This window comes from Danaus plexippus, chromosome 17 (genome assembly GCF_018135715.1).
Source record: "Danaus plexippus chromosome 17, MEX_DaPlex, whole genome shotgun sequence".
Classification (NCBI taxonomy): Eukaryota; Metazoa; Arthropoda; class Insecta; order Lepidoptera; family Nymphalidae; genus Danaus; species Danaus plexippus.
Window position 1 is genome coordinate 1,895,067 of NC_083548.1, and position 19,310 is coordinate 1,914,376.

At 34.7% G+C, this 19,310-nt stretch overlaps 1 protein-coding gene across 1 annotated transcript; it reads left to right on the forward strand.

Annotated features, from left to right (window-relative positions):
• Positions 1-814: 814 nt before the first annotated feature.
• Positions 815-18,672, forward strand: LOC116771342 (protein jim lovell). The gene is given in 4 exon segments (XM_032663176.2): positions 815-2,282; positions 13,795-13,923; positions 15,097-15,480; positions 15,483-18,672. Coding segments are annotated over 4 exon segments (1,479 nt in total). The 5' UTR covers positions 815-1,561; the 3' UTR covers positions 15,728-18,672.
• The last annotated feature ends 638 nt before the right edge of the window (positions 18,673-19,310 follow it).

Here is a 19,310-nt window from a genome sequence, read left to right on the forward strand (position 1 = left end):
TAATGAATTTTAAAGCCTATTTTATATACACACGTGTATTTAATTTTAAGTAACTTTATGAAAACAAAAACTTATTTTTATTAAAAACGATATCTATGTTATTTAATTTTCTGTCATAATTAATTAAAAATATAATAAATATTTATTATTTAGTAAAAATATTCCGTGCTATTTTATTCGTTGCTTTATATATTTTATATTGTCAATGTTATGAATAATTAGTTTTTCAATAAAATTTTAATTTATTTAGGAAAAGTTGCTATCCTGAATGCTGTTGACCGTGACCTTGACTGTTAAAATGGGTCACTCCCCAAACAGTAGTTCGTTGTGGTGTTATAATTATATAAAAATTATCACAATATTTAATGACGAACGTATTAAATCTACAAGAAATAAATCATCAATATATTTGTAAATTTATATAGTTCACTAAATTATTAATAATTATCACATACATATTAAGTACATGTCATTTATTATTAATGTATAGTTTTTTTATTATAAGTATATTTACATGAAAACTGTTTATAACGAGACTTTTTTGAACCTCCTCTTAAATCATTTAATAGAAAAATTTCATATCACCATTTTGAATATATACAGATGTCTCTAGTGATCTTTTAAATCTAAATGGTTTTATTTTATATAATAAAATTTATATATACATATATATATTTATATATATACTTAATTTATTATAAGCATAAAAAATAGTTTCATAAAATTTTTCTTTTCTATATAATCAAGTTCCTATTGCTAAATGTAAACACAATAAGTATTATTCACAACAGACGTTATCATAGTCCATTTATATAATATAAGTAAAAGTTTCTTAAAAGTTGATATTCTCCAATAGAATATATTTATCAAGCGATACACCCGCATCGACAGACTAGGCATCGCTGGTGTCGACACAGTACTGCAGACACACCAGCGAGACACTAGACACTTGACACTTGACACGGTCTTCTAGCCGGAACGGGATTTGTCGTGATTTCTCCACATATATAGCAAGAGTAGGTACCCGAAAAAATACATAATGTAGAGTAGGCGTCACATGTGATGGTGTCGATGTGTGTCTCGTGTGTGTGTATGTGTGTGGTGTGTGTGTGTGGTCGCGGGCGTGTGTGCGCAGGGCGGGGCTGAGGGCGGGACCGCGCCGGCCGCGCCACTCGCACTCGCACTCGCCTCGCACCGGTCTCGGAGCGAACCGGGTCGACAGCGGAGTACCGCGCTCGTCGCTCAGCTCACTCCGCGCTCGCGAGCCGTCCGCGTAACACGTCCGCGTCACTCTGTCCCGGGACACCACACACCACACCGAGAGACAGACCGACCGACCGCCCGCCGCGGCCAGCCGACCGTCTACCGCCGTCGAGTGCTCTGTGCAGTGATTGCGAACTTTAACGTTTTGAGTGATGACAACGAGCTCCAGAGACTTCTGAGAGAAAGGGTCGGCGTGCAGGGCGGCGCGACAACGCGCACGCGCCCGCGGCCACGAGTCGCCGCGACCCGCACACGCGTCCAGACCGGCCAGTGGCCAGCGGCCACCCTCAAGACAACCATGGACGACAAGCAGCCCGCCGGCGAGGAGCACTACAGTCTGCGCTGGAACAACCACCAGGCACATCTGCTCCGCTCCTTCGAGGCACTGCTGCACGCTGAAACACTGGTCGACGTCACTCTCGTGTGCGCCGAGAGGAGAGTGCGCGCCCACAAGGTGCTGTTAGGAGCGTGCAGCCCGCTCTTCAGGAGGATATTTAGCGAGAACCCGTGCAAACACCCGGTGATCGTGCTCAAAGACTTTCAAGGATGGGAGGTGCAAGCGGTTGTAGACTTCATGTACCGCGGAGAGGTTTCCGTAGCGCAGGAGCAGCTGGAGACGGTAATTCGCGCGGGAGAGTCGCTGCAGGTCCGCGGTCTGGCCGACCAGGAGGCTGCCGAGTGCGGGGAGTCGGAGAGGTCGCCGGTCGGAAGCCCTCCAACTGGGACAGCGGCCGCATCACCGCCCGCAAGCCCGCATAGCCCTCAACCTCGCCGCAAGCAGGCCCGCCCGAGAAGACGCTCCGGGGAGTCTGACACGCCGGAGAACCTGTCCATGAGACGATCACCGGGCGGCCTTAAGGCGGTGCGACTCGCCCGTGGCAGGTCTCCACACAAGCAGGAGCCCGAGGAGCCGGAGACGGAGGCCCCGCCGCCGCCACGTATGTTCCAGCCGCACCAAGACATGTTCCCTCCGGTGCCGCCGCCCGCTGTATCAGCCCTGTCTCTCACACCACCTCACAGTAAGTACCTCGGCATCATATCTGTAGTATTCACTAACAAACATTCCTCTCAACGACTCATCTCACATAGAACATATAAATAAACCTTCCAGCGAAAGATTGATAAGAAACAAACTTAACGTCACTAAAAATACTCAAATATCATCTAAGTATCAATTACCAAAGTCAATTACACTATATTAAATATAATGTTAGTACATTATCGACCAATCCATTATAAGTTACAGTTAATTTTTAAACGTTAGGAGGGTAACATCAAAACGTTTGTATTAATATTAACGTCTAATAAAAAAGTTAAGGTCGCCAATAACAATGTCGTTGTGGATGAACAATTACCGAATAAATAAAATAATGACAAGACAAAAAATGTCCTCACCACCTCAGTGTCAAATAAATATATTATTTATAGAAATACGGTGGTTTTACTGATCATAAAATGATGTTCCTCAATACATCATAATTAATATAATGTAATAATGTACATTTATCGCCACGTCAAATCTCTTGTAGTTTTAATGAATCGATTAGTGATCTGCGGAGTGTTAAGCGGAACCTTTCACAGATAAATTAAGATCACCCATTCATATGTCGATTTGTTATCTGTGATGTCCGAAGAGGTTTTAGCTTTATATGGTCTATTAAGTTCGCATGTCGCATGTCGCATCTCGGGGATAGGGGACGGGGGACGGTGTAAAATATAAATCCGAACGGCTTACTACACTATACTATACTATACTTCGCATGCATACCATAATCTTGTGTCAGAATAAATTTTACTCTTCGATAATTACCGAGCTCTTCTTGCTCGCATGAAAGAGGAAGCAATCAGGGCAGTCTTGTTTTACGAGCCCTTTTCGATTTCTAAACGTGTTTATTGAGGAAGTGACAGTAATTGTTGATCCTTGCATTCACTGCGCGCGTAAATTTATGTTAACAATGCAATTGTAATGTCATGTTAATGTAATTTTTAGTTGTTTGTTATTTATATAGAAATGTATAAATATAAAATTAACAACCTGTTTTATTATTCGAATGAAGGTTTATAATAATAATTTTTCCTTTGAGAAATGTTATATTTTATTCAGTTTTATTGGACGTCTACACGCACTTTGTTAGTAACGTATTTTTACTTGTTAAAATATTTTGGATGCCATCAAATATTGTGCCTTAAAATAAAATTCGACACTACAAATCATTCGGTCCGTGTTTCATTAGAGTTATATTTATTTGTACATGTGGAGTTTTTGATTGCGTAATAATAGTCCTGTCATAATGAAGGGTTGCATGTTCTTAGCCCGACATGCGTGGGGAAGCTAAATACATCGGGACGAGGGGAGTTTCTGAACGCTTCCGCACTTGTCATTTTGCTGCGGATTCGAATTTTGAAATTGGCTTTGGGAAAAAGGTTTTAAATTTAAACAATGAAACTTGAAAGTGCTTATTTAACCATTTTGGGTTTTTTTCTCGTAAATTTTAGTTAATAATTATAACTGTAAGTTTTTAATTCCCGTTCGTGTGTGATGAGGTTTATTATATTTAACGTTGGAGCGTACACCTAATGAAGGGATGCCGCTCTGTTAGCAATCTCGGCCTACCTGATTTTGTCTACATAGGATTCATCAAGTAGATAATTTTATAAATTGTCTGTTTAACTCTTTATACATTATTTTGTTATAAACATTATTTTTAAAATGACCATAAAACCTATAAAATTCATACAGTTTCAGATTGTATAATTAGGATTTCTTTTTGAGTAATACAACCAGGCTACTTAAAACAATAGCGTTTATTTTATTGATAAATTCACTTTATTGTTTCATCTAATATAATAAAGCGTCGATAATGTTTCCATAAAATATACAACAATACTAGGCGTCACATTATTGTAATGGCTGTAATAAATACACACGCAAGGTGAAGCCATCGGGTACATGACCTTCAAGGGTGGCAGAAAAACATACGACATTGGCACGAACTGCGCACACGCAAGGGTGACTAGGGCGACTATAAAGAACTTATCATTACATAAAAAAAATTAAACGTTATAATTTTATGATTTTAAAAAAATATATTTCGATTCGATAATGCGTAGTATAAAACCTAAACGCAACTGTCTCTCACGAAAGTTTTATTAATTTTCATTAAATATTGAATAGGGACAAAACAAAAAAAAATGCAACATGGCTGCCGTTGTTCATAAATGAGTCAAATTAGGATCCAAGGAATACAAAGTTTATTATTAATAAAATCCGTGTATAAATGTCCGCGAATCTTTGAAACAATGTTCACCCAAACGGATAGCAGGCTCCCGCGCATTTACATTCAATCGGCACCACAGTGACCTACTTTTTCAAATCGTGTCAAACTCTCCTATAAAGAAGACGTTAATATGTACACACAACCTATTTCTCAAAAAAAAATTATGTAAAACAGTATAATATTCATATCCTACTTCTTTACAAGATGAATTCAAAGAATATGTACACTTTCTGGTAATAAACTAATTTAAACATATCCTTTTTCGCCAGAAAAAAATATTAAGACTCTAATTTGAATATATTTCCGTAATTAACAATTATAAGGGCTGGTTTACATAAGATTTCTCTAAATTGAATTGACTAATAAGACATTTCTTTAATACCTTGTCGATAGCTGTGCGCTTGTGCAACCTCATGCACGATTCAAATTGTGTCCGCTTTAATTGTTTTGTTATAATACAGTTACATTCTAATTCAATGTTATTTGATAGTTAAATGTTATATTATATAAATATAACGGCCAATGAAATAATGTTATTCAAGAAAAAAAACACATACAAAAGTCATGTATATGTAGAATTTCATTGTCTATTAGCCGCATCTTTACATCGGCACTAATTGCCTGCATTGTGTTAACTTTCCGTTTTTTGCGGCGCCTACTTCACTCGTCTGCATGAGAATGATACAAGAAAAAACATCAGTAACGCAATATATACTAGTATCATAATCACGATACCAATGACGTTAATCGACATGTAAAAATACTATTGATGTAATCTTCATAAAATCTAAGCCATATCTCTCTTACTATGTAAGATCAGTTGTAAAATGTTGGAACGAAAGTCGATACCGATCGATACGCTATCGCTAAACGAGATATCGAATGACTTAAATAAGCCCCGATCACATAGGAAGTTGTAGGTGTTTATTACGGTAGTGTACGATAATTTATTGTGAATTTCTATCTGCTATTTATTTAACAAGTGACTCGTGAAAGGAATGCAACGTGTACTCGACTCGTAGTCAAAGTACCCATTCGGTTTTAGAGCTATATAATATAACACGACCCAGGTTAATTGAAAACTTTGTCAGTTTCGTACATAACATGGATATAATAAGCATTGCTAAACACAAAACGGGAATAATTTGCTCAAATGTAAACGCTTACGGCTTACAGAATGCGGATTCTCACTATCACAATCATAATAATAACTTAAATTGTCGCTGTGACATTAAATTTCGCTTATGTATTACTATTTTGTAATGTGAGAATGTGTTTAAATTCGTATTACACACTATTATACTGTTTTGGACGTTTAAAGCCAGCTAATGTCGTTTGATTGGATGAAAATGCGCGTGCGCATGCTCCCTTACCAGCTAGCAGTAAATTATGCTGTTTACGAGCGACTCTTGTTATCAATAATATAACAGCAGAGAAAGGAACCTTAATATCTATTTTAAGCAATAGAATGGCGGTTATATGTAAATAAAGAAATTTACATTACACGCGGTTAGATTTGGAGCGATCCAATAGAGAACAGTTAGATGAGATTCCCATCACGCAACCGGAACTGGTCACACATTACATTATATTTTATACGAATTTAATATCAAAGCGATTCTCGCTCCATTGTCTGAACATCGCCATGTGAAAAACTTGTCCGATATATAACATTTTTTTCTCGTCCGCGATAAAGAGCCGCCGACAGAAGTTACCAGATTGATGTGCCGCGGTCGTGTCCACCCGCTGAGAGCGCCTGATACTAATTAATATTCCATAATCCATTCATCTTTAACGGACGTAAGTTCCCTTTCACTGGTTTATTACTTGGATGCAACAGTAGCCGTGTCGTTCGACCAAATTGATTTCTCCGTAAAAATTGAATGGATACTATTTTATAAATAAGATCACGAGTCCACCGCGGGCTATGACCGAAAACAGATCTCGATGTTAGATAAACAGAAAAAAAAATCCATGAAAACTACATGTCATGCAACCACGTGTGTTGGACAATTATACAGCCGACGTGGGAACAGAAGAGATTGACGAACTTTAGAAAGCAATTAAAATAAATGCAAACGAAAGCTTAAAAAAATACTAAAATATATTACATAGGAATAGAACTTTATATAAAGTGTACTTATATTGAACGAACTCTCATTTCTCTTATTAGATAATTCTAACAAAACCTTACAATGCTGAAAATCAGAATAAAATTTAAAAAAAAAATCTATCAAACCTAGACTATAATATTGAGTGGCATCGAGAGACTTTATTATTTAATCTTCTTTCTTACCAGGCTGAATAAGCAGAACCTGTAACAAAGGGTAACAGTAATTGTACCTTAAGGAGCATTATTGTTTTGTATGATTTTTATTAGACCAATTATAACAAGACAAAAAAAAACACAAAGAGTACTGTTTCTTTCATTGAAATCATGACAGATAAGCTTTTATAGTCTGTAATATTATTTTATTCGTTATCTTTGTAACGATATCAAATAAAAAAGCTCTAACCAAAAACAACGGAACTACAGCATAAAGTTAAAAGTAACTATATTCAAAACAGTTTTAAAATCCTTATTCCGGACATGAAAACTTCACCTACTTATGTGGTATAACAAAAGAGGGAACGTTCAGTTTTTACGATCGCAAAAAGCGGACCAAGAAATCGAAATAAGCTTACGTCAGTTACAAAACTTTTGACAACACAAAGCGCGGGAAACCACAGCCACGACCACATTAAAACAAATTCTACTTATACGTATTATAAATTAAATACGTCATTGACATAACAATATTATTTTGAGTTAAACGTGAGACAACACAATTATTAAACATCACTAACCACAAATAGCTGGGACATATCGAAAACATTAGCGGATTAATTCATTCATAAATGCTCTCAAAAAACCTTCAGCTTACATACCAGGAACCGCTCCGATGTCATCTCGTTCCTAGTAATTCCATTATAAATGATACACCGGGCACGTATGATTCAACATGACTCACTAGCGCCGGAGCAAATCACTTTTGTGGCCAACCACACACGTAAACAGCAATTTGGAATCAATCTAAACTTTTTGTGCTACACTATCAATAGACACTCGATTCAAATGTGTGTAGGGGCGACAATGAACGTTCCAAATTTAAATTTTTATGACGCTTCAATTTTTTTTTCAAAAAACTAATATAGTCGTTGGTTTTAATACTCTTTTTTATTTTAATAAATAATACCTACACACAGATCATATTAATAACTAAAAATTTATATGAAACAAAATTAAACATGTAAGATTTTTATAAATCGAGTACAAATATAATCATTAATTAGATCTCGTTTGGTCAGCCCTGTATTATTTTGTATTGCGACACTTTTTGTTAATGAAAGCCTAATTACAATGTAATGTGTATTGTCATAACAAAAGGCGGTTAATGTATAATTATACGTCACTCTCTATTTGATGATGACGTAATGCGTGATAAGTGACCACATTTGAATTTGGTACACACGTAACCACATTAATTTATAGTTACGACATACATCAAAGTATGCATAGATGTCAAAGACACTTTCATGTGAAGGGTCGGGAGCCGTGGGGAAGATTTAAATTTAAATAATCGGATATTTATTTTTAAAAGTAAAACATACTTGCTAATAAAACTAAAAATATTTTTTATTTATTAATAAATCCATTATATTTTTTTTTTTTAGAATTCGAAATGCATGTAAGATAAGATTTTGGTCATGTCACAGCAGACTAAATATAAAAATTGATTGCATAGAGTGTCATTCGCAAAATTTTAATCATAGATACTGTTATTCTAATTTCACACATCCAAATCTTCCATTTTGTTTACGCAGAGAAAGTAACCGATTTATTCAACATAATAGCGTATCGATTTTTATTTATTCGTATTCGTTGGCATTTAAATCGATTCTGAACCGCAATCGTTTTGAATCTTCTACATGAAAACATACGTAACGGAAGTTGGCGATTGTTTCGACCACATTGAAAAAATATATGAGATGTATCAGGAAATATATTACATTATAAGAAAATATATAAATCCTCATAGACTTTATACGCAATGGTATGAAATATTAAATTAAACTAAATGAAAATTTCAGCCAAGTTTAATTTGAAAATTTTAAACCCCTAATTAATTCGGAATACGGACCTCCGAATAATGTCATGGAACGTCAGCAGTTTTTTAACAATGGCCGGTTTTCGTCTCAACAATAAATCGGCCATCGAAAAGTGAGATATTAAACCTCTTTGTAGGGCATAGACAATCGAGACAAAGACAATGGCTCACACGGAACGTATGGAAAGTAACGAAAACAGATTACAAAAGCTCAGAATCAAATTGGTTGAATAAAAATTATCACGGCTACAATTCATTTGTATGAACTCTCCCAGGCTTCGGACTCCGTGTGTGATTCGGCTAATGTGAGCTTGTTAATTTAGGGATGTGTAATTATTTTTTTTATATTAATTAATTACGTTATGCTCAATTGTTATAGATATGATTATTAATTTTATGTTTCGTCTATTTTTATAATATATTTGTTTTATAATTTTACTGCAGATTTAACATTTTATAAATAACACTTACTTGAAACTACCGAGTAATGTAACTTATGTGCGAAACTAAATTTATATCTAGATATGAAGTGGTCTGAACCCGTTACTGCTTCTCGGAGGAGCAGATCGTTAACATGAATTAGAATATTAATAACGTTCACATAAGACTACATTATGGAAAATATGTTTAGCATTAGGTACTTTATAGAGCCACTTGAATTGTTTGACTTTATAATATATTGAACGGTAAAAAAATGTTTCGACAGCCCTATTGATCGCTTTAAGGTGCCTTAATTTAAAAAGCGTGTAAGTATTGTTATTAAGAAAGCAATCAAATAATGTAACAATAATTGTTTTAAGTAAATTTTAAACCAGTTCGTTGAAACGCCACACATTGGGAGCAGAAATAAAAGTTATTGCTGTAATAAATCAAATCTATAATAAAACAGGATACAATTGATATATTTTTTAATACAAATAACTGTATTTTACATCGAAACCCGATTTCATTTTAACACTTTATATATTATTATATCATAAAAATGTATGTGTTCGTCAAAATGTCGAAGCGTTTCCTTGGCTAGTATGCACCCTTATTATTTATGTAATTAGCACTTACACTGTACACGCGATCACTGAACAATGCAAGGATAACATCCGACCTAGACTTCTTTATTTAATTATTCCTCACATCAATTTCTATGTATTTCTGATTCTCAGACAATGGCTAACCCAGTTCCGATGCATATTGCCCGCCGCCATTACTTTCGCGTCCTTGGCGTGCTATCTATCATGTGATCTATTGTACGAGTCGACATCGGACCTGAGATTAAAGCGATAATTAATGCTGATTCCATACGACCCAGATACGACTGCGCTCGATAAACTTAATTTACAGTTATAGTTGTAAATCTAGTTGCAAAATAAACAGCGCAGCCTGACCATAGACAACGGCGCCCCACACTGAATCACAGTGTGTGAATGAATCGCTCCCGACCTAGTACAGCACGTGGTGTGTAACCCGGCCAGGGCGAGATGTATCAAACCAACAACCCTTCCTATAGCACAGACACCCTCTTCCCCCAGCCGGGTTATACCGATACGCATGTGAGACACAACAACACATGTGCGTGACCCTGACAGAGAGAGAGGGTTGCGTTCTATGAATGGACGGGTTGAAGTTTGTCAAGTTATGAAAGGGTTGGGGGCTTTGGAGCTTTCGGTTTCTACATGTTTCATATGGAGCGGATCGATAAGTTGGCAGGAGTTTGAACCAATTCGAAACTGTCTAACACGTCCGTCGACGTAACCATTGAACGTAAAAAAGTTATAATGAAAAAATGTCGAATCGAATGCTGACATAGGTATTGCGCTGGTTTCGTAAAACATTGTTTATGGTCCACTAGTTTTGTGAGGCTCAAAGACCAGAATTAGAAAGCGTCAAGTAGCCGACTCCGGCACGACTAATTGACCGCAAGGTTTACGCTATTCTGCTAGAAATTTTGCACATAAAAAAAACGATTCCGATGATAATAGGAAAATAAATGAAAATGTTACTCAAACTTTTTCACTTCGATTTAACATCAAATGATTGATCAATCGCCTCAATCCCGATGTGTTTATAGGTGATTTCCAATAAACTAAGCTGGAAAAGGATTCCTAGCAGTTAATTATGCAAAATAACTAGTAATCCGGGCTTAACGAGTGATACGAATTATAGGTCCGTTAGCTCGGAGTAATAAAAGTCGGGAATAGTTCCTACACGTGAGGTTTAAACCGCCAGCTCATTTACGAAATGCATACAAAATGGCACTTTTATACCAAAATACATATATAAAAACACATATTTAGTAAATATTTTATATATATATTATGTTTACAATCCTAAATAAGTTTCGTTTAATATTATAGTGAGTTTACAAAACTTTAATTTATTTTATTTATACAAATAAAAAATACAATTATTACTTGAGCGATTAATTTATGAATCGTCTACATAATGTCATTATTTTTGACTTTCTCCATTGACTAATATAAAATTTCACGTCTTTTTAAGGATGTAAGTTAACACGATTTATTGTAACAATGAAAAATTTAAGCTGCAACATAAAAATTATTTTAATGACATTATTTTATACAAAAATGAATTTTAAATTTTCGAACGAAACCGTGAATTTAATGTAATACGTATATTAATATGAAACATAACAAAAAAATTTCTTTATGCGGTTCATAAATAAACGATCATTCATAATAAATTTAAAAGAAAAGAACGCTGTAAATATAATATTGCTACACGAGATATTTGTGCTCGAAATTTATTAAAATCAAAGACAACTTAAACCCATTCAAAGCTTTAAAGTTACGGATAAGTAATCACGTTATTAGACCAGTGGTAAATAACTAAATAAGTAAGTCTAATAACATAGGTCTCACATACTATTTAGACTAGTCTAGGTTTAGAAACAGGCGGTTCGTAAACTAGTAAATTATAAGGTACCAATAAAGGGATATATCCCACGTACAGCGTACACCTTAGAACGACTATTGAGACGGAATAATTAATAAACTATTACAAAATTTATGAACGATTTTCCTTGAAATTTATCTGTCATTTTAAGGTTCAAATTATCAAAACTAATATCCAATATATCACGAATATAAAATTGACCAAATTGATTAACGTAAAAGTAGTGGACGAATAAGAAAATAGTCGTTAGTAAATTAAATGCTCTTTAGTTATCAAAAGGTGTTTCAGAAAAATTACACCTCAAATTCAAAGAAATTGTTACATCTTTCTAAAAAAAATTAATAAAAATCATAACCTACTAGAAATCACTAACTACCATACTATTGTCGAAAACAAAGGGATTATGTTTTTCTCTGAAACGTACTATGGTGCGGACAAAACTCAATATTAACACAGTTATATTAAGGTCTACACGGTTTTACGTCCATTATTAACAGCCAAACAATGTACTTGTTAAGAAAAGCGACATAAAAATGTTCCTTTAGACAAGGAATTAACAATAACACAGAGTTACATAGGTATGTCCTTCACATATCCTTCTTTTGTTTAAATTGTGTTTATTTTAACTATTGTCAAGTAAAAATAATCCTTTAAATAGTTTTTTTACAAAAAAGTAACCAAATCCACGTATTGAAATATCTTGGTATATAAAAATATCGTCTTTTAGATCCCTTTAATGAAGCAGATCTCAAGTCGTAAATTCTTCTCTGCACTTATTACAGCGTTGTCTGAACAGAGAACATCCTTACTTTGTACTCTAGAGACAGCAATCACACAGATATATATCGATTTCTCATCTCTCGTAGCACAGGATATTGGTATCTTTGTTTAAAAAATTCTATTTCGTTTGATTAACATCAAATCACAAGTTATGAAATCTAGCTATGTAATATACATTTGTTTAATGCGACGAATGTGAAATTAATCGTAACTTATGTTTACCCCAAAAATAAAAACATAAAAGTCTATGTTTATTATATATAGAATTCATTATTATGTATACATTTGTGCAGATATCAACATTCGTATTAAACGTATCCGAGATAGAATAGTAATAAAGCTCTGTTATCGATTAGACGCGTTTGGTTCGACGGACGACACCTCATATTTACAGCTTCCAAGTAACCGTAATACATTCGGATCCACAGACCGACGCCTAATCCCCCATTTATTATAGCGGCCCTGACAATGCTACATTATTATATGTATTCAGTTTACCTGTCTTTATGAATGTTATGTTTTCTCTTTGAGTTATGATTGTGATTTAAATTAAGTAAGCTTATTGTGATTTATTTATATATATAGATATGTTATAATGTATATAAATAGTTACTTTTATTAAAAACCAAAACCATGCATTCATTAATAAGAAGTAAAATAACTTCTGTCGCTAAAATTGTACTATCGAACGAAAGAGACCTTAAAAAGGAATCGGGCTATTTAACTACCTTGTAGGACACTTTCGGTGTAGCGCCATCTATTATCGAATAGCGGTGTTTAGTACTACACCGATAATACATTATCAGTGTTGTTTAAAATTTTTAAGCTTCGGTATATAATAATAGTACAATATTTCTTGAATTCTAGAAAAAATCGTTCATAAATAACGATAATTATTGTGTTTTTATTGTAAAACAGTTAATTGATTACTACCGTCACTTTTTTATACTATTAGTCACACATTAGGTTTACGCGTCATAAAACCTTTGTCTTATTTCCTGTAATTTTATAAACTATTACATCTTTTAAAACTTATATCGTATGATTATTTTTTCTGATATATTCACAAGCGCTACAGGTTTAAATTAAAGTATATCTTTGGATTTAACTTGTTCATATAACTGAAATATTTAACCGCAAGAATTTTGAACTAGTTAAACCCATTAATTTGAATAAATTTAAATAGATTACATTATATTTGAAATTTACTAAAAACAAAAATCTTTTAAAAGGTTCCTTAAACGAACGTTGTTACCAATGATTTTTACTGTTATTTTATAAGAATATAATTAATACTAAATATATATATAAAAATATTTGTTGTTTGGACATACATTTGAATTTGACCATAGCAATTTTCATTAGTCAATTCCTCTTATATGCACCGCCCGTATTACAACTGATTTCTATTCCAGTGTTCGGCATGGAGTCCCCCCTTGGCCTGTTCCCCCCGGGCCTGGAACACAAGATGTACCCCCTCATGGACGTGGAACATCGCGCACCACCTCTCGATGCTCAACTCTTCACCAACGTCAAGAAGAAATGTAAGTTGATTGTTAAATGATTCTGAATTAACTACCATGATTTTGATGTTAAAATCAACTTGATTTTTTTCTCGTCTCGGAATTAAATAATTTTGAACTATTTTATTTAAATCTTCAATGAACAAGCCCTAACAATTAGTTATATTTCTGTTATGTCTAATATAAATCCAATATTCTCCATTGTATTGTATAATATCAATATTTTCCGACAAATAAAAACATAACAAACAACTTCAAGTAGGCGAAAGTAATATAACCATATCTAATTCTATAAATGTATCGGTTTAAATGGAAATGTAGTAACAATAGAGCGAGTCGATATTAGTGAAATGCAGATATCAACTGCATCCCATCACACATCTCAGAACTCGCAATCGCACCGCGCAAATGTTAAACGAGCATTGTTTCCCGGCCAATGTTTATTAAGACGATCTGATAACGTATCTCATAGGGGGAGAGACGGCCGGTCTAACGTGTGCTTTGAATGCTCGCCGACTCCGTCACGACGGCGATACGACGACGTGCAGCCAACGACTCCTCCAGTCACCGTCGCTCGCCGCACAATAGTCCCGATCGATTAGCGCCCATCCAAACTGCTACATGCATGCCGATGTTAATGCTAACGAGCCAAACTATAAACGTCTTTAATTTCCGCGTTGCGGATAAAGCTCGCGTGTTCCCCGGCGACCGTTATAAGAAAAACTAATTTCCATAATGAAATATCATTCCGTCCGCAATCCCAAACGTTCTTCAAATTATCTGATCGGAATCATGTTAACGTGATCCGTTGAAATTATAAAACTATAAAGTTACTCGGGGCGACGTCTCCGGCGTATGCACGTCCGCTTTTTTTGACAGACCCGCCTTAATAGTCGCGTGCCGGTACAAATTAATGACGAATCCAGGCGTGTCGCCGCGGCTCGCTCGTTTCGCTCGTGTCGACTGTCGCCACCGAATTATTGCTTTGCCAAAACACGGTTATTAGATAGCTGTGCATTCTGTAAGGTTGTCGCGACCTGCTCACGGCACATATCGTGCACGTGACTGCAATTACAACCTTCATATTATTCAAACGTAAATCATCCGATTCTACCTTCACGATCCAATTAGAAACCTTTTTTTTTAGCATTGTAAGTATAAACGACTTTTCTGATATAAACTTTCTGTTATCAGGGCGACCTAAGGGCCAGCACAGCGCCCCGCGCGGAGGACCGCCCCGCTCTTGGACAAACGCTGAGCTTACGGAAGCCCTGCAACACGTGTGGAACAAGAAGATGACTACGAGCCAAGCGTCAAGGATATTCGGCATCCCATACAACTCGCTGCTGATGTACGTGAGGGGTAAATACGGGAAGAGCCTCAAGTTGGAGCAGTTACGGAAGGATTGTATCGGAGGACCTCTTGAAGTACTGAACCTGAACTCAGGAAACAACAACAACAATCATCCGAGCAAGCATCACGACAAGGACGAACAGCACAGTGCGAGCCAGCGGCCGGCCAGCTCGGAGCCCGACATCCCCGGCATGTTCAATCCCTTCCAACAGGGGTTCTACCCAGAGTTCCCCCCGGTTTTCCCATGCCGCTGAACATGTTGCATTTACTGCCTCCCAGCGAGAAGGCGCGCGAGTTGTACCAGTCGATGCCAATGGCTTTGGACTCGCTTTCCGCTGCCAAAGAGGAGGACTGTAAGAGCGATCGCTCTAAGGAGAACTCAGCAGACGAGGAGAGTGACTCATTTAGGACGCACGCGCCCCTCCCACCACATCCAGCGCCACCTCTGCTGCATCATAACGGACAGGACTAGAGTCGCCCCTACTCCAACAATATCCCTAACGAGTCGATGCCTGGCCCCTATTACAATCCTGGCCCCTAATATTTTAAACCTTAAACACCGTACCTTTTAAATATCACGATCTCGTCGTCCTGTTCTTTGTTCGGGAGGTCGTGTTTCTATAATCTATGGACACCATCGCTAGGTACGCTATAAGCAACGGTGAAACTGGAGTTTTGTTAGTGTATCCCTGAGACGTTTATTGTGATTGTATATTATTTACTTAAATTATATCGTGCAATATCTAATAGAGGATGTTTTTAAACCTAGATATATGGAGTATACTGAAAGAATTTCAGTTTCGCTAGATCTAATCAAAGTCAGGTTAACACGGCTCAGGTGGAGCGTCCGCGTATATAATTAGTTAAATTTATTATAAAAATAAAGATGTGGTTATATTGTAAATGTATATCTAAAGTCTCATAAGTGATAGGCGATAATTTATTATTCCGAAGGAGTGCAATAAGTATGAAAGGTGTGTTGTGATTGTTATCGATGAGGCGATGTGTTCTTTGTTACATTCCATTCTGACATTCCATATTTGAATTGAGTTTATTTTTTAATTATAATTCATATCGCTATAATCTACGGTTTTCATGTTTAAAGTCTATGTCTGAACGAATACTTGTCTATGTCCTGTGTTGATTCCGTTGTAGATATTATTTTATTACACGTACGTTGACTTCCGCATTTCACCAAAGTTTGTAAAATATTTCGTAATTATAGTTTTATTCGTATTAACAATTTTTAAATGTAAATAGTTATTATATAAATTAATGGTATATAAATTTTAATTACCCATTAATTAAGGGGACACACGTGTCTAAAATGGTAAATAGTAGTGTATTTGTAATTGTTGTAGAATTAGTGAGGTGAATTCAGTGAACTGTTCGATTATCGATAGTCGAGTCGATGACGTCGTCATAGGAAGGTCCGCGACGCACTAGTCACGCCCACACAAGGTATCCAGGCCAACTGATCATGATATATTAAATTTATTTAATACCAAAAAATTTACGTCACACCAACGACAGTCGCAAGACAGTCTTAAGAGGGTCGCAATCTTATAAGACATAAATAAAACACATCACGGAGTTCGTGAGCCTGAGCCCGCAATCATTCGGGTGGTCCATTACATCGTGACGTAAGCAATTTTGTGATTACAGATTAAAAAAAACAAAGATTCTATTACCAATGAAGACAGTGCGCGCCAGGTTAGACAAATAATGTATCTGCACTCAATGTTCAAATAAAAAGGAGCTTTCAAGATTTTAGTGAATAATGAAAGTTAGTGTAAATCAAGTCGACACTACCTGGCTTAGGTAATTAATTGTATACAATGATTTCTTATTGAATTAGAGATGCCACGTGACTATAAAGGACAAGTCGTAAACTTTACCTGTGTACATACGATTTAGTTATACAAAAAATTTATAGCTGAGGGGAGGTATGATGTTTTCCTTGAGCATTATTAAATTTATGATAAATTGTTTTGTAGAATATTTCCTCATCTGTACCACATCACCGCGGTCTCCGCACACAGAACATTCTAATTAATTAAATCACATTGAATATAATTAAACGATCCGATACACATTAAAATCTGCATAATTCTGAAGACTGAAAACTATTTTCGACTCTCTTTTGTATAAATAATGATCACAATAACTCCGAATAACAGAACGAAAGCTGTAGTACACAATAGAGTCACGTCATTTTACAATATATCATTACAGGGATTTTTAAATATAACGAATTGTATAATTGTCATAATATGTACCTATAGTTTAACAGATTGTATAATTACTGCTCTTTCCTGTGTTTTCTTTCCGCTTCTATTGTTAAAACTGAAAGTCGATTTCAATATTAAATTAAACCACTTTCTCATCTCTATGGGCGTATAATAAAGTTTTAATGTAGCTAAATATTTTTTTTTTATATGGAAATTAATGGAGACGGCTGTATTAATTAAAAGTACATTCAATATCGTTTCAATTTAGTATAATATATTAAATGCATGTGCCAAAAAATTAAATTATAATATCAGCAGTCGTTCTCAATTCACTTTCTTTCCGTAACTGTTTTTTTTTTATCTGTCAAAGTAGTTTTATGTTGTATAGTGACTTGTGATCGCAAATTTCGACGTCATTTATAAACTTTACCTAATTCGTACAAATCCAGCAGTATTAGAGTGATTTTGTTAAAGTTTTAATCGAAACGTTTTTAATTAAGTTTGTTATTTGTTAATGTGTGTGACGGAGGATATAGTGACTATTATAACATATTTTAATTATTTTTCTATAAGCAATAGGAATCTCATAGAACATAGTTTACGTTGTAGATGAGATTTATAATTGTTTTGGTTGTACAGATCTATAATGTTGCCTTTTCTTTACATTTCCTATAAACACATTTGTTATATTTACTTAATGGTTTTTCAAAGTTGATGTTTTAATTTTGTGTATTTCAAACAATTATCACCAAGAGCCAAATCTAAGGACGTAAATTTAATAGGGACATAAATATAAGAATTTATGTATGTTTTAGTTTAAAAAAATGTGATTGTATTAATTTAGTAGAAATCAAATATTTTAGTTCCTTCATTTTTGTTACGAGTATTTATAAAAAATAATAATATTATTATTTTTAGCTTAGAATAATTGTTCTCCCGGTAAAGATATAATTATAAGTTGTGTATTTTCATTTGTTGTATTTGCCTAATATAATTACAAAATAAATTAAATGATATCGTTACATTAGGATGTAAAAAAGATTATCTATTTGATCTTAAAAATAAATACGAAAAAAATATTTATGTTCTAGTACCATTTTAACGTGTAATTGAAACGATGGAGCGATGTAGTAAAATTCGTTTACGGTCACCGACGTAAAATGTAAAAATAAAAATATGAAATACCGCTAAGATGTTTCATTGCTGCCTGTCGACAATTTGTGCCCAATATTCACGAATAATGTTATATAAGTATATATTTTAAAACTTAATCAACTGTGCCCACAGAATGAAAGGTCGAAAAAGGCAATATAACAACGATGTCAATACTGAATACTGATATAACCATTTAACATCACTTTTAATTAAACTCCCAGTAAAAATAAGTATAATTCTTTTATTGCTTTTACACACAATCTTTTTCTATTTTAAATATAATAAATATTAATTATAACGTGTGACAGGAATTTTCATTATTTAAAATATTTATATTTCATCTTTAACAAATTTATCTAAAGAGGAACATTTCTACTAAGGCTTTTTACTAACCTTTATTCCGATTAACCGCTTGATTGTGAGCAAGATAGTAAACCTCTTATTATTGCTAATAAATTTTTAATAATCTGTCCCAGGTCATACTCTCACAACGTTTAGTCATTTGGTATACAAATTAACACAAAATTTAAATTCAATCATATGCACCTAATGTTAAGAGACAAAACTTTAATTTTGTTTCGAACGCTAAAATGCGATAAATAACAGAGTAAAAAATACAGATAATCATGAAATGGTTTATTATGACGTTTCTATCATTTAAGTGAAACT